This window comes from Chiloscyllium plagiosum, chromosome 6, assembly GCF_004010195.1.
Source record: "Chiloscyllium plagiosum isolate BGI_BamShark_2017 chromosome 6, ASM401019v2, whole genome shotgun sequence".
NCBI lineage: Eukaryota > Metazoa > Chordata > Chondrichthyes > Orectolobiformes > Hemiscylliidae > Chiloscyllium > Chiloscyllium plagiosum.
Genome location: NC_057715.1, coordinates 53,721,007 through 53,738,462, shown reverse-complemented (window position 1 = coordinate 53,738,462; position 17,456 = coordinate 53,721,007). Strand labels below are relative to the sequence as shown.

General features: G+C 41.1%; 1 protein-coding gene across 4 annotated transcripts in view; it reads right to left on the bottom strand.

The window, feature by feature from the left end:
- Window positions 1-17,456, bottom strand: part of LOC122550588 (NADPH oxidase 4) — a 173,921-nt gene that overhangs the window by 20,769 nt on the left and 135,696 nt on the right. For 3 of the 4 annotated variants that reach the window (XM_043691547.1, XM_043691548.1, XM_043691549.1), the window contains 2 exons: window positions 16,584-16,703; window positions 9,104-9,212 (listed from right to left, as the gene is read on the bottom strand). In XM_043691547.1, coding sequence (XP_043547482.1) covers window positions 9,104-9,212; window positions 16,584-16,703 — 229 coding nt within the window. Of the gene's footprint in view, window positions 1-9,103; window positions 9,213-15,848; window positions 15,929-16,583; window positions 16,704-17,456 lie in introns of those variants that run through there. The other variant, XM_043691551.1, reaches the window with a different exon arrangement.

The window sequence follows — 17,456 nt, the reverse complement described above, 5'->3', positions numbered from 1 at the left end:
GTGATGCGTTGGAGGGCATCTTTAACCACGTGGGAAGGGAAATTGCGTTCTCTAAAGGAGGCGGCCATCTGGTGTGTTCTATGGTGGAACCGCTTCTCCTGGGAGCAGATACGGCGGAGGCGGAGGAATTGGGAATACGGGATGGCATTTTTGCAAGAGGTAGGGTGGGAAGAGGTGTCATCCAGGTAGCTGTGGGAGTCGGTGGGTTTGTAGAAAATGTCAGTGTCAAGTCGGTCATCACTGATGGAGATGGGGAGGTCCAGGAGGGGGAGGGAGGTGTCAGAGATGGTCCAGGTAAATTTAATGTCAGGGTGGAATGTGTTGGTGAAGTTGATGAATTGCTCAACCTCCTCGCGGGAGCACGAGGTGGCGCCAATGCAGTCATCAATGTAGCGGAGGAAGAGGTGGGGAGTGGTGCCGGTGTAATTACGGAAGATCAACTGCTCTACATAGCCAACAAAGATACAGGCATAGCTGGGGCCCATACGTGTGCCCATGGCTACCCCTTTGGTCTGGAGGAAGTGGGAGGATTCGAAGGAGTTGTTAAGGGTGAGGACCAGTTCGGCCAAACGAATGAGAGTGTCGGTGGAGGGGTACTGTTGGGAACGTCTGGAGAGGTAAAAACGGAGGGCTTGGAGGCCCTGGTCATGGTGGATGGAGGTGTAGAGGGATTGGATATCCATGGTGGAGATGAGGCGTTGGGGGCCGGGGAGACGGAAGTCTTGGAGGAGGTGGAGGGCGTGGGTGGTGTCTCGAACGTATGTGGGGAGTTCCTGGACTTGGGATAGGACAGTGTCGAGGTAGGTAGAGATGAGTTCAGTGGGGCAGGAGCATGCTGAGACAATGGGTCGGCCAGGGTGGTCAGGCTTGTGGATCTTGGGAAGGAGGTAGAACCGGGCAGTGCGGGGTTCCCGGACTATGAGGTTGGAAGCTGTGGGTGGGAGAGCTGTATGGAGTTGTCCTGAGAGCTGGGCAGTTTGTTCGTAGCAAACTGCCCGGCTCTCAGGACAACTCCATACAACCCTGTCATGGTGGACGCTGCAAGATGTGTCAGATTGTGGACATAGATACCACTATTACGCGTGGGAACACCTCCCACCTTGTACATGGCAGGTACTCATGTGACTCACCCAACGTTGTCTATCTTATACGTTGAAGGCAAGGATGCCCGGAGGCATGGTATATTGGGGAAATCGAGCAAAGGCTACGACAACGGATGAATGGGCACCGCACAACAATCAACAGACAGGAGGGTTCCCTCCCAGTTGGGGAACACTTCAGGGGGTTCAGAACATTCAGCCTCGGACTTTCGGGTGACCATCCTCCAAGGTGGACTTCGGGATAGGCAGCAGAGGAAAGTGGCCAAGCAGAGGCTGAGAGCTAAGTTTGCTACCCATAGGGAGGGCCTCAACCGGGACCTTGGGTTCATGTCACATTACAGGTGATCACCATTGCACTACACACACTTCTCACACTCTCAACCCCCACCACAGACACACACACACACACATACAGACAAAGACCCACATGCACACACACAGTTTGTGTGGTGAATTTGTACTTGCAGAGTTACATTGCACTTTGCTCAAAAACTGCATACATTCATGTAGAACTCTGAGCTCAAAAACTGCATGAATTTATGTAAAACTCTGTTATCTCACTTTTTAGATTAGAATCAATCTAAACATCAGGTCATAGACAGAGAACACAGGCGGCTAACTCCTTCAACATATTGTCTAGCTATCACCATTGTTAACAGCTAACCCGAGTATGCAACTTTAAAAAAAGGTTTTGTGATTTACACATGAAAGAAGTGAAACTATCACTGTATTCTAACAGATGAAAGGCTTAACAGACAATCAATGTTTCAATGTATAATTTCAGTTACGTCACACTGCAAATTTTTGCTATAAATTCTGTGTTACGATCGAGCCCTCCACAATCACCTGATGAAGGAGCGTCGCTCCGAAAGCTAGTGTGCTTCCAATTAAACCTGTTGGACGATAACCTGGTGTTGTGTGATTTTTAACTCAAAAAAGTAAGTAATACAGTACAGAGAAAAGGGCAAGAAACTCTCCAAATTATAACAAAATAGAAATCCCCTTATAGCACTACAGGGAAACACAATCACAATAAGAACATTAAACTGCAAACTTAATATTTGTGCAAGGAAATGTCTACCATGAAAGATTTATTGCAGGAAGAATGGGTCCAACATCCTTTGAGACTGATTGAATATAATTCTAAGGAATTGAATTGACAGTGTCAAATTCATTAAATTTCACCTTCATCTTGCAATAACTTCTTTTGGCTTTATCATGCCTCAACTTGTTTCTCGTTACTTCTGTAAGTTGTAAATATCACATCCTACAACTTTGTTGCTTCCTCCCTGTATCCTAAAATTAGAATCTATTTTTAAGTAATGAAAGCAAAATACAATACTTCTGAAGGGTTCTGAAAAAGACTCACACTGGACTCAAAATGTTAACTCTATCTCTCTTCACAGTTGCTGTCAGAATCTGCTGAGTTTCTCCAGCATTCTGTGTTTAATCCATTTTAAAGCCTTATGCTTGTTTGGATTCATTCCTAAAAAGAATCACTGTAAATCCTAATGTTCTATTCCTTTTCCTCACTTACAAAGCTAAGTGGAGATAAATTCATCATTATCAGCTGATTTATATTGACTTCTCTCAATTTTTGAACTTTGCATATTACATTCAGGCCCTTTATGCCTCATCTTCATATCTCAAGTTTAAAAAAAAAAATCAACTAAACCTCAGGTAAGGTATAAACATTTAGGACTGAAGCATACAGGATATCAATAGTGTTAGTTTTGGCACATTTTGCAGAGACACTCTCTTCTACAGGTCTAATAGGTTTTCACCTGTTATTGTCCCAAGCTCACTTAACTACGTATGTGCCAACTTCCTGGTCCTATTCTCCCACTCACTGTTGACAGAGATACTTGCGATTGTTGGGACAATCTGGGATTCCTGGCATTCATGACATATTTACACAGGAGTTGTGCTAGGCAAAGCCTGGCAGTCCAGAATTACCCTGTTTCGAGTAACGTGTCCCAGATGCAATTGATAAAGGAAGTTGGCAATATACCACACTTTGTGGACAGGAATCTGAACATGGACAAGGTGATGCTTAGGAGAGCTATCCTCCTTCTCCAGGACCAGCAAAGGAGGCCATGACACCAGACCCTGCCAGCCTCGTCTGAAGTTTCCACGCAGATCAGTCAGGTTTCCACTGTCTAGAGGAACACTTTGTAGTGTACCAAAGTCAAAGACTTTCTCTGCTCCACACCAGGGTAAGTAGCACCTCATTCTCCATTACTTTGCTGCTTCACATGCACTCAAAATCTGTTACTGCACACAGCTCCCACCAATCCTCATGGGCTGCCACCCTCACTATAGATGTGCAGCATCTTCCTTCACTCAGTCTCACCCATCTCAAATCCCCACTTACTAACCTTGCATGGTATCTGCACTGTCTACTTGCTTATTAGAGATGCATCATCACCTTTCCCCCACGTGCACTGGTACCAATAGTTTTGCAAGCCACTTTCATCTGACCTCAAGGTGGGCAACAAGAGCTTTATTAAATATATTAGAGAGAGGCAATGACGCGAACATAGGCTGCTTAGCGAACAAGTCTGTTGAAATAATAACAAGGAAATGCAGAGAAGTTGAACAAATACTATGCATTGGTCTTCAGATTAGAAGACACCAACAGCATTCCAAAATTACTCATTAATTAAAGGGCATAAAGGATGAGAAAAAAAAAACTATCGCTAAAAGAAATGTGCTATGGGCGAAAGACCAATTAGTCTTCTGGATGTGATGGAATGCTTTCATGCTATTTAAGGAAGTAGCTACAAAAATAGTGGATGCACTGATAGTAATTTTCCAAGATTTTTTAAATTCTGGAGAAAGCTGCCAACGCAACACTTTTAAAAGGGGATAGAGACGAGAAAAGGTAAATATAATCCTGTTCATTTCGTACCTTGGAAAAATGTTAGACTCTATAATAAAAGGATGCAATAGCAGAGAGTTTGGAAATACATGATCAAGCAGAGTCAGCATGGCTTCATGAAGGAGACTTCATGCCAGACAAATTTAGTAGAATTCTTTGAGGAGGTAACAACAAGACTAGATTAAAAAAAAGTGGATGTAATATATTTGGATTTTCAGAAGTGCTTTTGTCAGATACTACGTGTTAGGCTACTTTATAAGATCCCATGTTTGAGGCAGTATATCAGCATGATCAGAAGATTGACTAACTGATAGAAGACAGTATTAGGATAAGGCAGGTTGCAGTGAAATTGATTGATCAAGTAAGTCCGCAAATGGAGTATAATAGAGTTTTGGAGATATACAGCATGGAAACAGACCCTTTGGTCCAACTCCTCCGTGCTGACCAGATATCCTAAATTAATCTAGTCCCATTTGCCACCACTCGGCCCATTTCCCTCTCAACCCTTCCTAGTCATATGCCATTCCAGATGCCTTTTAAATGTTTTAATTATCCCAGCCTCCACCACCTCCTCTGGCAGCTCATTCCATATACACACACACCTCTGTGTGAACAAGTTGCCCCTAAATCCCTTTTAAATTTGTCTTTTCTCACCCTAAACGTATGCCCTCTAGGTCTAGTCTCCCCCACCCCAGAGAAAAGACCTTGTCTATTTACCCTATCCAAGCCCCCATGATTTTATAAACCTCTGTAAAGTCACTCCTCAGCCTCCAACGATCCAAGGAAAACAGCCCCAGCCTATTCAGTCTCTCCCTACAGCTCAAATCCTCTAAACCAGGCAACGTCCTTATAAATCTTTTCTAAAAGTGTGAAGTTGTTTATTTTAGAACAGAGAACAAAAAAACAGAATATTATTGAAATAGACAAAAACTGCAGACAGATGCAACATGGGTAGCACTGCTGCCTCTCAGCACCAGGGACCCGGGTTCAATTCTCACTTTGGGCGACTGGCTGTGCGGAGTTTGCACATTCTCCCAGTGTCTGCGTGGGCTTCATCTGGGTACTTCAGTTTCCTCCCACAATCCAAACATTTGCAGGTCAGGTGAATTAGCCATGCTAAATTGCCCACAGTGCATTAGGGTAAACATAGGGTAGGGGAATGGGTCTGAGATGGTTACTCTTTGGAGAGTTCGTGTGGACTTGTTGGGCTGAAGGGCCTGTTTCTATACTGTAGGGAATGAAAGGGTTGTGTATGAAACATAGAAAGCTAGCACACAGGTTCAGAAGATAATGGGATGTTGATTCTTTCTTCAAGGAGGTTAGAGTAGAAGAAATCTTACTGTAACTATACAAGGTGCTAGTGAGACCATATCTGGAGTGCTTCCTGCAGTTTTGATCCCATATTTAAGATATAATTTCTTTGGAGGTATTTCAGAGAAGGTTCACAAGGAGTTTGGAAGAATACATGTAGGGAGCATGAGGAAGGTGCCAGGGAGCGTGAGGAGGGGTCAAGGAGTAGAAGCAGATTGTGAAGGTGCAGAAGACAACCTTTTGACTCGTTTTGTCTGTTCTTGGCTCTTCGACGGAGTATCGTGACGTAGTGCCATTCTTCTGCTTCCCCTAACCCCTGCATGCTGTTTCTACTCCAGTTATCATCTACTGAACTCAAGTGTCTCGACTGAACGTGACCATGCACTTTTGTTTTGAAATTTTGGGAATTGAGAATTTTGAAAATGGATGGATGGCTGTCTGAAAAAAAAAAGGTGACTGAATTGAGACATATGAAATAATCAGAGGATTATATAGGGTGGACAGTGAGTGCCTTTTTTCTTGGAAGGTGATGGCTAGCACAAGGGGGCATAGCTTTAAATTGAGGGGTGATAGATATAGGACAGACGTCAGAGGTAGTTTCTTTACTCAGAGTGGTAGGGGCATGGAACGCACTGCCTGCAACAGCAGTAGACTCAGCAACTTTAAGGGTATTTAAATGGTCATTGGATAGACATATGGATGAAAATGGAATAGTGTAGGTTAGATGTGCTTCTGATTGATTTCATAGGGTGGTGCGACATGGAGAGCCGAAAGGCCTGTAATGTTCTATGTTCTATAATCCCTGGCATGGAGGGATGGTCTTATGAGCAAAGGCTAAACAGTTTGGGATACTATATACTTCGAAGAATGAGCAATAATATCATTAAAACAGAGAGGATGCTTAAAGGACTTGACATGATAAATGCTAAGAAGTTGTGCTTCATGGGAGAGGCTAGCACCAAAGGACACCAACTAGCCACAAAACAACATGACCCTCTCTTACTCATATCCTAACACATTCAGCTAAGGAAGGGCATGACTTCGATTGGACAACACATCCATCTTAGGACAAGCCAAACAGAGACATGCATGAGAATTCCTAGAAGCATGGCATTCCAACAATAACTCTAATCAACCAACACAGAGTTAGACCCCATCTACTCCCCCCCCTCAGAAAAAGAACAGGAAATGATATCACCATAGGAAATAACATCACCAACCCAAAGAAACCCAAACATATAAATAGAAAGCAGGAATCATGTACACTGCTTCACTTGGGCCAACTGAAGATGTTACCGAGTAGTGTGACGAAACATCTGGAAATGGACCTCCCAGCTCAGCGAGCAAACCTACATCCAGGCTGTTTCCCCTTCTGGGGGAGACGAGGAGCAGAGTGCATGAGCAAAGGGTCTCACAATTTAACAAAGATGATGAGGAATTTCTTCTCTCAGAGGGTAGTGAATCTATGGAATTCTCTATCACAGGGTTGTTAAAGCTGGGTTGACAAATATATTTAAGGCAGGCTTTTAATCAGTAAGGGAATCAAGGGTTATAGGGAAAAATGCGAAAGTGGAACTGAGGATTATCAGATCAGTTATGATCTCACTGGATTGCAGAGCAAACTCAATTTGCTGAATGGCTTACTTCTGCTCCTATGTATTACAGAGGGTATGGGTGCTTACAATTTTCTGGCAATTGAATTGAAGATTTGTTCTCCAGAAGGGCTCTCCTTTGATAGCTCAGCAAGTAGAGCGAAGGACTGTCGACCCTTAGGAGGAGCCTGAGCCGCTTTTTTGGGCAGCACGGTGGCTCAGTGGTTAGCCTCACAGCACCAGGGTCTCAGGTTCGATTCCAGCCTCAGGCGACTGTCTGTGTGGAGTTTGCGCATTCTCCCAGTGTCTGTGTGGGTTTCCTCTGGGTGCTCCGGTTTCCTCCCACAGTCCAAAGATGTGCAAATGAGATGAATTGGCCAGGCTAAATTGCCCATAGTGTTAGGTGCATTAGTCAGAGGGGAAATGGGTCTGGGTGGGTTACTCTTCGGAGGGTTGGTGTGGACTGGTTGGGCCAAAGGGCCTGTTTCCACACTGTAGGGAATCTAATCTAAACTAGCCATGCCCCTCGCCAAGCTGTTCAAGTACAGCTACAACACTGGCATCTATACAGCAATATAGAAAATTGTCCAGGTTTGTGCTGTACACAAACAAGACAAATCAAAACCAATCAATGACCCTATATTTGTCTACTCTCAATCATTAATTAAATGATGAAAGGGGTCATCAACAGTGACAGCAAGCAGCACTTGTTCAGCAAAAACCTATTCACTGAAGCTCAGTGTGGGTCTTGCCACTCAACGCCTGACCTCATTACATCTTGGTTCAAACATGGAGAAAAGAGCGGAATTCTAGAAGTGAGGAGAGAGTGACTGCCCTTGACAAAGGCCATATTTGATAGAGTGTGATGAGCACTGGCAGGTCAAGGGTCAATGGAAATCAAGGAAAAGAAAATCTCACTGTTTGGAGTCACACCTGGCAAAGCATAGTAGTTGCACTCATTTGGGGTCAGTCATCTCAAACCCAGAACATCACGGTAGGGTATCCTCGGCCCAACAACTTCTGCTAGTCCATCATAAGGCCGGAACTAGAAATGTTTGCACAATGGTCTGCCCCATTTGTGACTTCTCAGGTACTGCAGCACTCTACAGCCAAACATAGTAAAACCTTGACAATATTTATGCTTGGACAGGCAAGTAACATTCATGCCACACAGGTGCCAAGCAATGACTATCTCCAGCAACAAAGAACCTAAATCACAGTCACTTGATATTCAATGACATTGCCATCATTGAACCTCCTAGTACCAATACACTGGTGTTACAATTGGCCAAAGTTAAACTGGACTGATATTTCTGTAAATAAAAGCTCATGTGTGTGCTTGGAATTGTTGGACAGCTTTCTATATATGATATTTCCCTACTGGAAAGTGCTCAGATGCAGGTATCCATGGGATACTGGAACAGGGTAGCACTGACTTAGATGGTGTGCAGAGGAATGCGGCCGAGGAGAAGTAAAGTGTGTGGTGTGGTTATTCGGCTAGGATGAGAGAAGAGGTTGTATGTGTAAGGATCTGTCAGCCATTATGGTAATTTGTTGCAGACAGCATGACTTTTTGGCAGCTGTGCCATGATGTTGGTGAGCAATGCCAGATTGTCAATGCTAGTCTGGATAACAGCAGCCTTTCAATGATGGCATGGCACAAGGAATGTTTTGGCAGATATTCCCTGAGTAATGAGTTGTTTCATGAATGCTGAGATACTTTGGGGCAGAAATCAGACATGAGTGTCACTATAGGGGTAGATAATTAATTTAGCAAGATTTGTAAGATAGACCAAGGAATCCTAAAGCCTAGTGGTGAAAAGCCTTCCAAAATTTTGACGCAACTCAGACTTGGCCAACTAACCTCAGGTCCAGCCCTTAGTTTTTATTCCATTTGTGTGTTAACCATTTTCTTAGGTTTACATCCAATAAAAACAACGGTAACTTTTAGCACACTTTGCAATTCTGGAGGAAAACTTTCACATTTACAATTTGACACTGCTTTAACATTTAAACTCGGAGGGTAAAAATCTGTTAAAATACCATTTACTGAAGTTGGAGCAATACTGGTTGTAAAGTCTTTAATTCAGCATGACATGAAATTTCTGAAAACAATTCCAGCTCACATTTCTTGGACAAGGTTAACAGAATAATGGAAGCTTTTACTCTACATAACACAAACTAGAACATTGTTGCTCAAGTTCCCAATCTGGTCTTACCTTGTCATGGAAAATGCAAAGCAGATCTGCAAACCAGAAAAAAGATTGAATTTCCTTGCAAATCCAAATGAAGTAAAGTCGTCTGAGCTTATACTGTTTCCAATCATTTCTGGAAGAATAAAGGAACAACATTTCTAAAAACTGCATTAGGTTTTCACTTTCAACTATACTGTAAATCAGGATTTCTTAAACTGCAAAATATCACATTCTGGTAATCTAATACTGAAAACCTGAGCAAATCAACGCTATTTGTAAAATAGCACCTTTTGCAAAATATTAAAGGCACAGAACGAGATCGTTAACTCTATCACTAGCTCTTCGATAAAACTATGCAGTTATCCTCAGTCCTCTGCACTTTGTCCAAAGCAATCTATAATTTTCCTTTATAAAGTTATTTTTTGGCTTATTTGCCAAATACCTTAAAACTATATATTATTTATGGGCTCATAAGTTTACGTTGTTAGTGCCGTTAAGTCTTTGATGGATGAATTCCAAATCTGAACATCAGACCATTAAGTATGATCTGCTAATGTGTGAATAAACCTGAACATTGACTGAAACACATGTAAATGCATGGAGACGCCAAGAGTTGATCATTACGGAAACTGAAGGCAAAAAGTGATTATTCCAAACATGATAAAAGAGCTGGCTACAAGAAATAAAGTAGCAACTAGTTTATTAGTTCAACAATCAAAGTTCAATTTCATGGAACATAATTTAATTTTCTTCACATGTTACATTTAGAATCAATTATACATATTCAATTATTACAGGTTCAGTGTATGTGATATCTGTTAGAGATTACAATATCACACAATTGTTTTTAAAAATACTTTTCCATGCTTTACTTTTGTTCAATCTGTAATCAGTAGTTTCAGTGTTCCATGTGAATTCATTACTTGGACTTTAGCAATTCCTTTTTGAACTCAAGCTACCTAAACAAGTTCAAACTACTGTTATGCCCTATTTGCTTTATACTTCCCATGCATCTATCACTTTGTGTTTAAGGGACATGCAGACAATATATACCCAGGTTTCTGTCAGAGACACTTTGTGAAACAGATTTAGCATTGTCCATAATTACTGCAGATTGACTGATTTCAACTGATTTCAAGATTACAGTTTTAAAATAATTTCATTGTATTTATTATTTCATAACATATATCCTGTATAGATTCTGCTTTAAAGCTTTTTGCTTGAAAGATAGTGCTTTGAATACAATAGATTGTTGTATTGTGCTGGACCTCTTTACTGAGGGTTGAAATTATTGTGACCATGCACTGCTACTTTAACAAACAGTAACAAATCGTTAACTAACTAATATTCAACCCCACTAAATTATTTGCATTTTTTAAATGTCTCACCAATAAGAATAATCACATGATTAGAACCATTTCACTGGGGAAATTCAGAATCCAAAGCAGTTTGACTGGATGAGAACTAAAACCAAAATGTCCAAAATTATTATTTTAGCTCCATGTATAATAGCATGAGCTTTCTAAATATGCTCGTTTGTAAAGAGAATCATTATTGGCTGAGCAATTATTTATTTATTATCTTTAAAGCAAGAGATTTTGAGCTAATAGACACTAATTTGCAAAAAAGTAGATAAAACCTGGAAATGGGCTTTTTGACTCTCGGATTCTCATCAATGTTAAAGTTTCAATCAAGCAAACAGTTCCAATCACATTTACACAAAGTTACTTCAGTATTATGTCATTTAATTTCTTTCTTACTTACTTGCCTCAAATAATTCAGAGTGAACTTCATGGCCTCACGTGTTAAATAGTTTCTTTGGACCTTTATTCATACATTTTTTACTTATGGGATAGGAAATTAGATCTCTCACCCACTGGTGACAACTCTTACACAACTTGTCATAATTTTAAATGCTATTATTATGTAATTTTCCTAGTTAAAAGAAACTATAATCCCTTTATAATTCTACTTGAGGTAGGAACCTAGTAAAATCTTCACTTTCTCTATCTCTCTCTAAAATCTCAATATTCTATTAGTACCATTGATAGCAGTACTACATAAAGTATTCTTGACTGCGAAATTGACAACTCCTGAAATTGGATGCACCTTTTGAATGGATGAGTAATCTTCATGCGTTTCTTCACAGGCAGCAAGCACACAAATGTCATGTTGTTAATTTAATTTGGACCATGTAGGAAGCATGAAGCACAACATTGATTGACTGCACATCTGACCAAGGAGTACAGGCTCAAGGGCTAAATGATAAACAAGTTCAGCATTTGCCTGGCCATCAAGTATAGATGAATCATAGCAATAGGAGTAGATAATTTAGCCCTTGAGCCTGTACTCCTTGGTCAGATGTGCAGTCAATCAATGCTGTGCTCCATGTTTCATACATGATACAAACTAAAATTAACAACATGACATGTGTGTGCTCCCTGCCTGTGAAGAAACTCATGATGAAGGGCTTATGCCCGAAACGTTGATTCTTCTGCTCCTCGGATGCCGCCTGACCTGCTGTGCTTTTCCAGCAACACACTCTCCACTTGTGATACTGTACACCAGGGAATGCAAACTCACCCATATACCTGGGATCAAGTGCCACTCTCCAAAGACCTCTGCAACTTTAACAAACTCTGGAAATCAGAGTTACAATCTCAGTAACAGCAAATAGGAAAACAAAAACCAACAACCAACTTGAAAATAATTTTTGATCCCATCAAACATTTGTGTCCCTCCTGTTGTTATTTTTATTAGATGTCATTAACTGAAGCTTTGAGCTCAAAATCACAGCTTCGGTGTCAATCAGTAATTGACTAACACAAACCGAAGTCACAGTCTTCCTTCTCTGTGCACTTCTGGTTGGTGCTACTTGCTCATGAACAGCAATAATTTCTTTAAAATATCATCCAGCAGAACAAACACCAGATGCATGCACCACTGTTGTCATGGAAGCAACACAACACAACACAAAACAAACATGAAAAACTGGCTGCTACAAAATAGGTCCTTGAAGTATTAAGGTTTTATTTAAGTTTATCACGACTACTTCATTTTTTAAATTTTATATTTTATGCAACAATGCTCAAGAGTAGAGTTACATTTTGGGCGGCACGGTGGCACAGTGGTTAGCACTGGTGCCTCACAGCGCCTGAGACCCGGGTTCAATTCCCACCTCAGACGACTCTCTATGTGGAGTTTGCACGTTCTCCCAGCGTCTGCGTGGGTTTCCTCCGGGTGCTCCGGTTTCCTCCCACCGTCCAAAAATGTGCAGGTTAGGTGAATTGGCCAAGTTAAATTGCCCGTAGTGTTAGGTGAAGGGGTAAATGTAGGGGAATGGGTCTGGGTGGGTTGCGCTTCGGCAGGTCGGTGTGGCCTTGTTGGGCCGAAGGGCCTGTTTCCACACTGTAAGTAATCTAATCTAATTTCTGTCCCATTTTCCAATAGTCAGCAATAATCAGTTACAGCCACGGTGAAGTCCACAGTGTTAAAATATAGAATTGTGGTGTGATGGGTAGCATCCTCGCCTCTGAGCCAGAAACCTCAGGTGCAAGTCCTGCCTCAAGCTTCAATGGGCAAGGCAGGTATTTTCATAATGTGGTCAAAGAGCAATGTGATATACTTTCTAGTACATGCAAATGTATGTCAATACACAAGACATTGTTTTATGTTGGCAAAAGGAATGGGGTGGCACACAGTTGTTAACACTGCTGCCTGACCTTGCCAGCGATCCTAGGTTAAATTCTAGCCTTGGGTGACTTTCTGATTGGAGTCTGCATGTTCCCCTCCTGTCTGTATGGGTTTCCACCAGGAGATCCAGTTTCCTCACGGAGTCCAAAGATATGCAGGTTTGGTGGATTCACTTTGCGCAAGTGTCACATAGTTTCCTGGAAAGGGCAGGCTCGGTGCATGCACCATAGTAAATGCTGGGTCGCAGGAATAGTGTGGGACATTTTTCAGAGGGTCAGAGCAGACTTGATGGGCTGAATGCCCACTTTTCACACTGTAGGAAATCTATGAATTCATATATACATTTACCTTTTTCATTGAAAACAAATAGTTCCAATCTCTGCTGCAACACCCTAAACAAACCATAATTGAAAGATTGGAGCGACTGGGCTTGTATACCCTTGAGTTTAGAAGGCTGAGAGGGGATTTGATTGAGACGTATAAGATTATTAAAGGATTGGACACTCTGGAGGCAAGAAACATGTTTCCGCTGATGGTTGAGTCCCGAACCAGAGGACACAGCTTAAAAATAAGGGGTAGGCCATTTAGGACAGAGATGAGGAGAAACTTCTTCACCCAGAGAGTGGTGGGTGTGTGGAATGCTCTGCCCCAGAAGGCAGTGGAGGCCCAGTCTCTGGATTTGTTTAAGAAAGAGTTGGATAGAGCTCTCAAGGATAGTGGAATCAAGGGTAATGGAGATAAGGCATGAACAGGATACTGATTGAGGATGATCAGCCATGATCATAATGAATGGTGGTGCAGGCTCGAAGGGCAGAATGGCCTATTCCTGCACCTATTGTCTATTTCCCAGCCTGGTCTGAGAACTAAGACTGATACTTGACTGTTCCTGGTGCAACTGCATGCCAATGATGTTCCAATTAACCAGCACACTCTTCTCATTAATGTTCATTTTCCAAGGAGAAAGTGAGGTCTGCAGATGCTGGAGATCAAAGTTGAAACTTTATTGCTGGAACAGCACAGCAGGTCAGGCAGCATCCAGGGAACAGGAGATTCAACGTTTCGGGCACAGGCCCTTCCTGAAGAAGGGCCTGTGCCCGAAACGTCAAATCTCCTGTTCCCTGGATGCTGCCTGACCTGCTGTGCTGTTCCAGCAATAAAGTTTCAACTCTGTTCATTTTCCAAGTCTGGTTTCTCACATCCTAGTCCTGATGAATGCAAGATGAAAAGCTTTGACTTCATCTCATCTTTTAATAACGTTTAAGATCAGACCAGATTTTAAACCTTACTATGCAATGAGGCCTCTTGTGACACAGTGGTATTGCCCATTCTTCTGGGCTAGGAAATCCTGGTTCATACTCCACCTACCCCGTACATGTCATAATGTGTTTGAACAAGTTGATTAAAATAAAGATCTCTGCAAATCTAAGTTAGTAAGTAGAGTGTCTTCATTATCTTTAGCAATTATCAAGCTTTCCTCCTGCTATAAAGTCCTTATATCCCATGTTCTTATTCTCAAGAAGCTACCTCTTAAATTGAACACAACAGGCTCAGAGGCTGACCTCCCCTATGGGTTTCAGGGCAGCAACCTTTTAATAAATTTGTTGTTTACTTTGCTCAGCAAGGGATTTTTTTCTTCCCTGTTACTACTGACAACAAAATCTTACTCTTCTACTACCATTTTGCATGACTGAAAATGAGAATTAAATTGTGAGGGATCCTCGGGTGACTAGTCAATTTGCCTTAGAAAGTGACATTACTGTGCCATTGGCTATGGGGAGGTAGTGGTGTCGTGATCATGTCAACAGAAGTCCTAAAGAGTCATTTGAAAATCAAAGTGCTATCGGTTTCTCTTACCACAGACCTGCTCAGTTTCTCCAGCATTTTATGCTTTTAATATATTATTATTATTACAACTAATAATAATGTTCTGGGAACTGGGTGTGAATCCCATCTTGCAGATGGTGAAATCTGAATTCAATAAGTATCTGGAAGGAAAAGCTAGCCAAATGATAACTGCTCAGCCATTGTCATAAAATTCCACATAGTTCACGAATATCCTTTAGGAAAGTAAATCTGCTATTTCTGTCATGTCTGGCTTACTGATTCACACTAATGTGGCTGATTTTTAACTGTCCTCCAAAATGGTTTTGGCAAGTCACACTTGAAAAATCAAATTCTGGCCACATCCAGAGCAAATGAAAGAGAAACACTCAGTAAAGACCAGTAAACATTTTTGGAATATTTTGCAACTTCTATCATTCTCAGATTGAATGCATATTAGGAGCCATGTCCTCACACTAGCCAAAGATGACTGCCCCTTCACTCAGTATTACTTCACTGTTGAGCCAGATCCGGAGTTATGTCTTCTGGTGTGCATAACCAGCTACTTGGAGCTATAAATGAGAGCTATTTAGAGTAAGGAAGACACTGAAATCCCATATCTACACCTTTTTGATCTGCAGTTTAGCAGGGAACAAACATTCTAGGGTATTAACTCTCACCAAAAGTCTCCCAGATTACTTCATTGACATATTTTTAATCCTAAATGTAAATGTCATCAATAGAATGTTAAACAGTTCATTCATGTGAAAGCAACTTGTATATTTTAATTTATTGATGGATGTTTGCAGTGCTTTATAATCAGTTTACACATTTTTCTTCCCTTGTGGTCTAATGGTCACATGGTACAAGGGGTGAACGAAAGACCCATTTATAGATGCCCACTTTTACACCTCTTCAGCCTGATGTTAGATGGTGTGCAAAATAATCATGATGCTGCTTTTGTTATTTCCTTAATGGGAGAACAGTGATGAAAGAGTAGCACTTCAAACCAGCACCTACTTAACTGTTGCTTGGTTAGTGATCCAACAGCACACTCAAGCAAGTAATTTTAAATTTAATACATCGCATTTTAAAAATCAATTAATGTTCCAACGTCAACCAACCAAACCCCGACTGCTGCTCTTTCCAGCTCTCTTTCAAAAGGCACTATTCAATATGATTCCACTGCTGTTTCAAGTACATTCTGTGACAGAAATTCATTTCAACAAAAAAAAATCTATATTCACGTGCCTCCTGGGTCTTTTTGGGGATTATCTTAAATCTATACCATTGGTTACCATCCTTCCAGTCGATGGAAACTTGCAAAAGAGGAATCTATTTTGAAAAGGAAGACTTGCTTTGATGAGTTTAGTTTGAAAGGGGTTCTAAAAATAGGTTTTTGGGGTTGAAACCCATTAAAGCAGTTTTTCTAGAAGGGAATATTTTCACTTAGATTCATTATGAAACAGTGCTGAATCAGGCACTAAAAATGATTGGAATAAATTGATTTTACCCTCATTCCAGCATCAGACCTCAGCTTAAAGCTTAGAAAAATACTCACGAGCATATTTCTACTTCCTGCTCCAGCCACGGATAAGGCAATTGCTTTAATGTTAATTATTGCACAATGGAATTGCGAATACTATTAACTGGTTTAACTATTTTTACATCAGACATCCTAAATCTATTGGAAGGACATTTTTAAAATCAATTGTAAGAACTCGTCTGTAAACTGATGCATCGCCAGGTTTTGTATAAGTATTTGCACACTTCCATAATTGAGAATAAAGGAGGAAAATCATTATACCATATATCCTTCAAATAAATTAGAGAATATTTTGCCCCTGCAAAATTGAATTGAGCTGAATAGGTACGTTTTCTCTCAAATAAATTTGGGTGATAGTGCACTATTATTCCAATTTACTCCCTTGGCAGCAAGAACAAACACATATTAACCATGAACAAACTGTCAAAAAGAAAATGCACGTACAATAGTGTGTTTAGTACTGAAGCAAAAGGGGTCACTCCAATACCACCGGCCACACAAAGGCTAACCTCATAGTTGAAGACTTCCTCTGATGCACTCCCAAATGGACCATCTATATACAACCTGATAAAAGAAAACAAAATTAATTTTTCTCCATAAATAAATATATAGACAGACTTGCCAAGGTGCTTAAATGTGCTTTATTTCTAATAATTTAAATTAGAATACCTGCACTCAACAATTTGATGAACACACTCTGTTAATTTGTTAAAAATCATTTCAAAAACCTTGTCGAAGTTCACTGGATGGGTCAGCATTTATTGCCCATCCAATGTTGCTCTTGAAAAGGTGGTGTAATATGGCTCAGATTTAAGCTCTGCTAGTCCTGCCACATTTTGAATGGTGCTGGGCAATTCAACCACTAACAGGAGGTGGGGGATCAAGAACTATATCCACACTCTCAATATGGAAGCCCAGCACATTGGTGTAAAAATCAAAATTGAATATTTGCATCCATCTTCAGTCAGAAGTGCCAGTGAATGGGCTGTCTTGGCTTCCTGATGAGGATCCCACCATCTTAAAAGTCAATAGACAATAGGTGCAGGAGTAGGCCATTCTGCCCTTCGAGCCTGCACCACCATTCAATATAATCATGGCTGATCATTCCTAATCAGTATCCTGTTCCTGCCTTATCTCCATAACCCTTGATTCCACTATCTTTGAGAGCTCTATCCAACACTTTCTTAAATGAATCCAGAGATTGAGCCTCCACTGCCCTCTGGGGCAGAGCATTCCACACAGCCACCACTCTCTGGGTGAAGAGGTTTCTCCTGATCCCTGTCCTAAATGGTCTACCCTGTATTTTTAAGCTGTGTC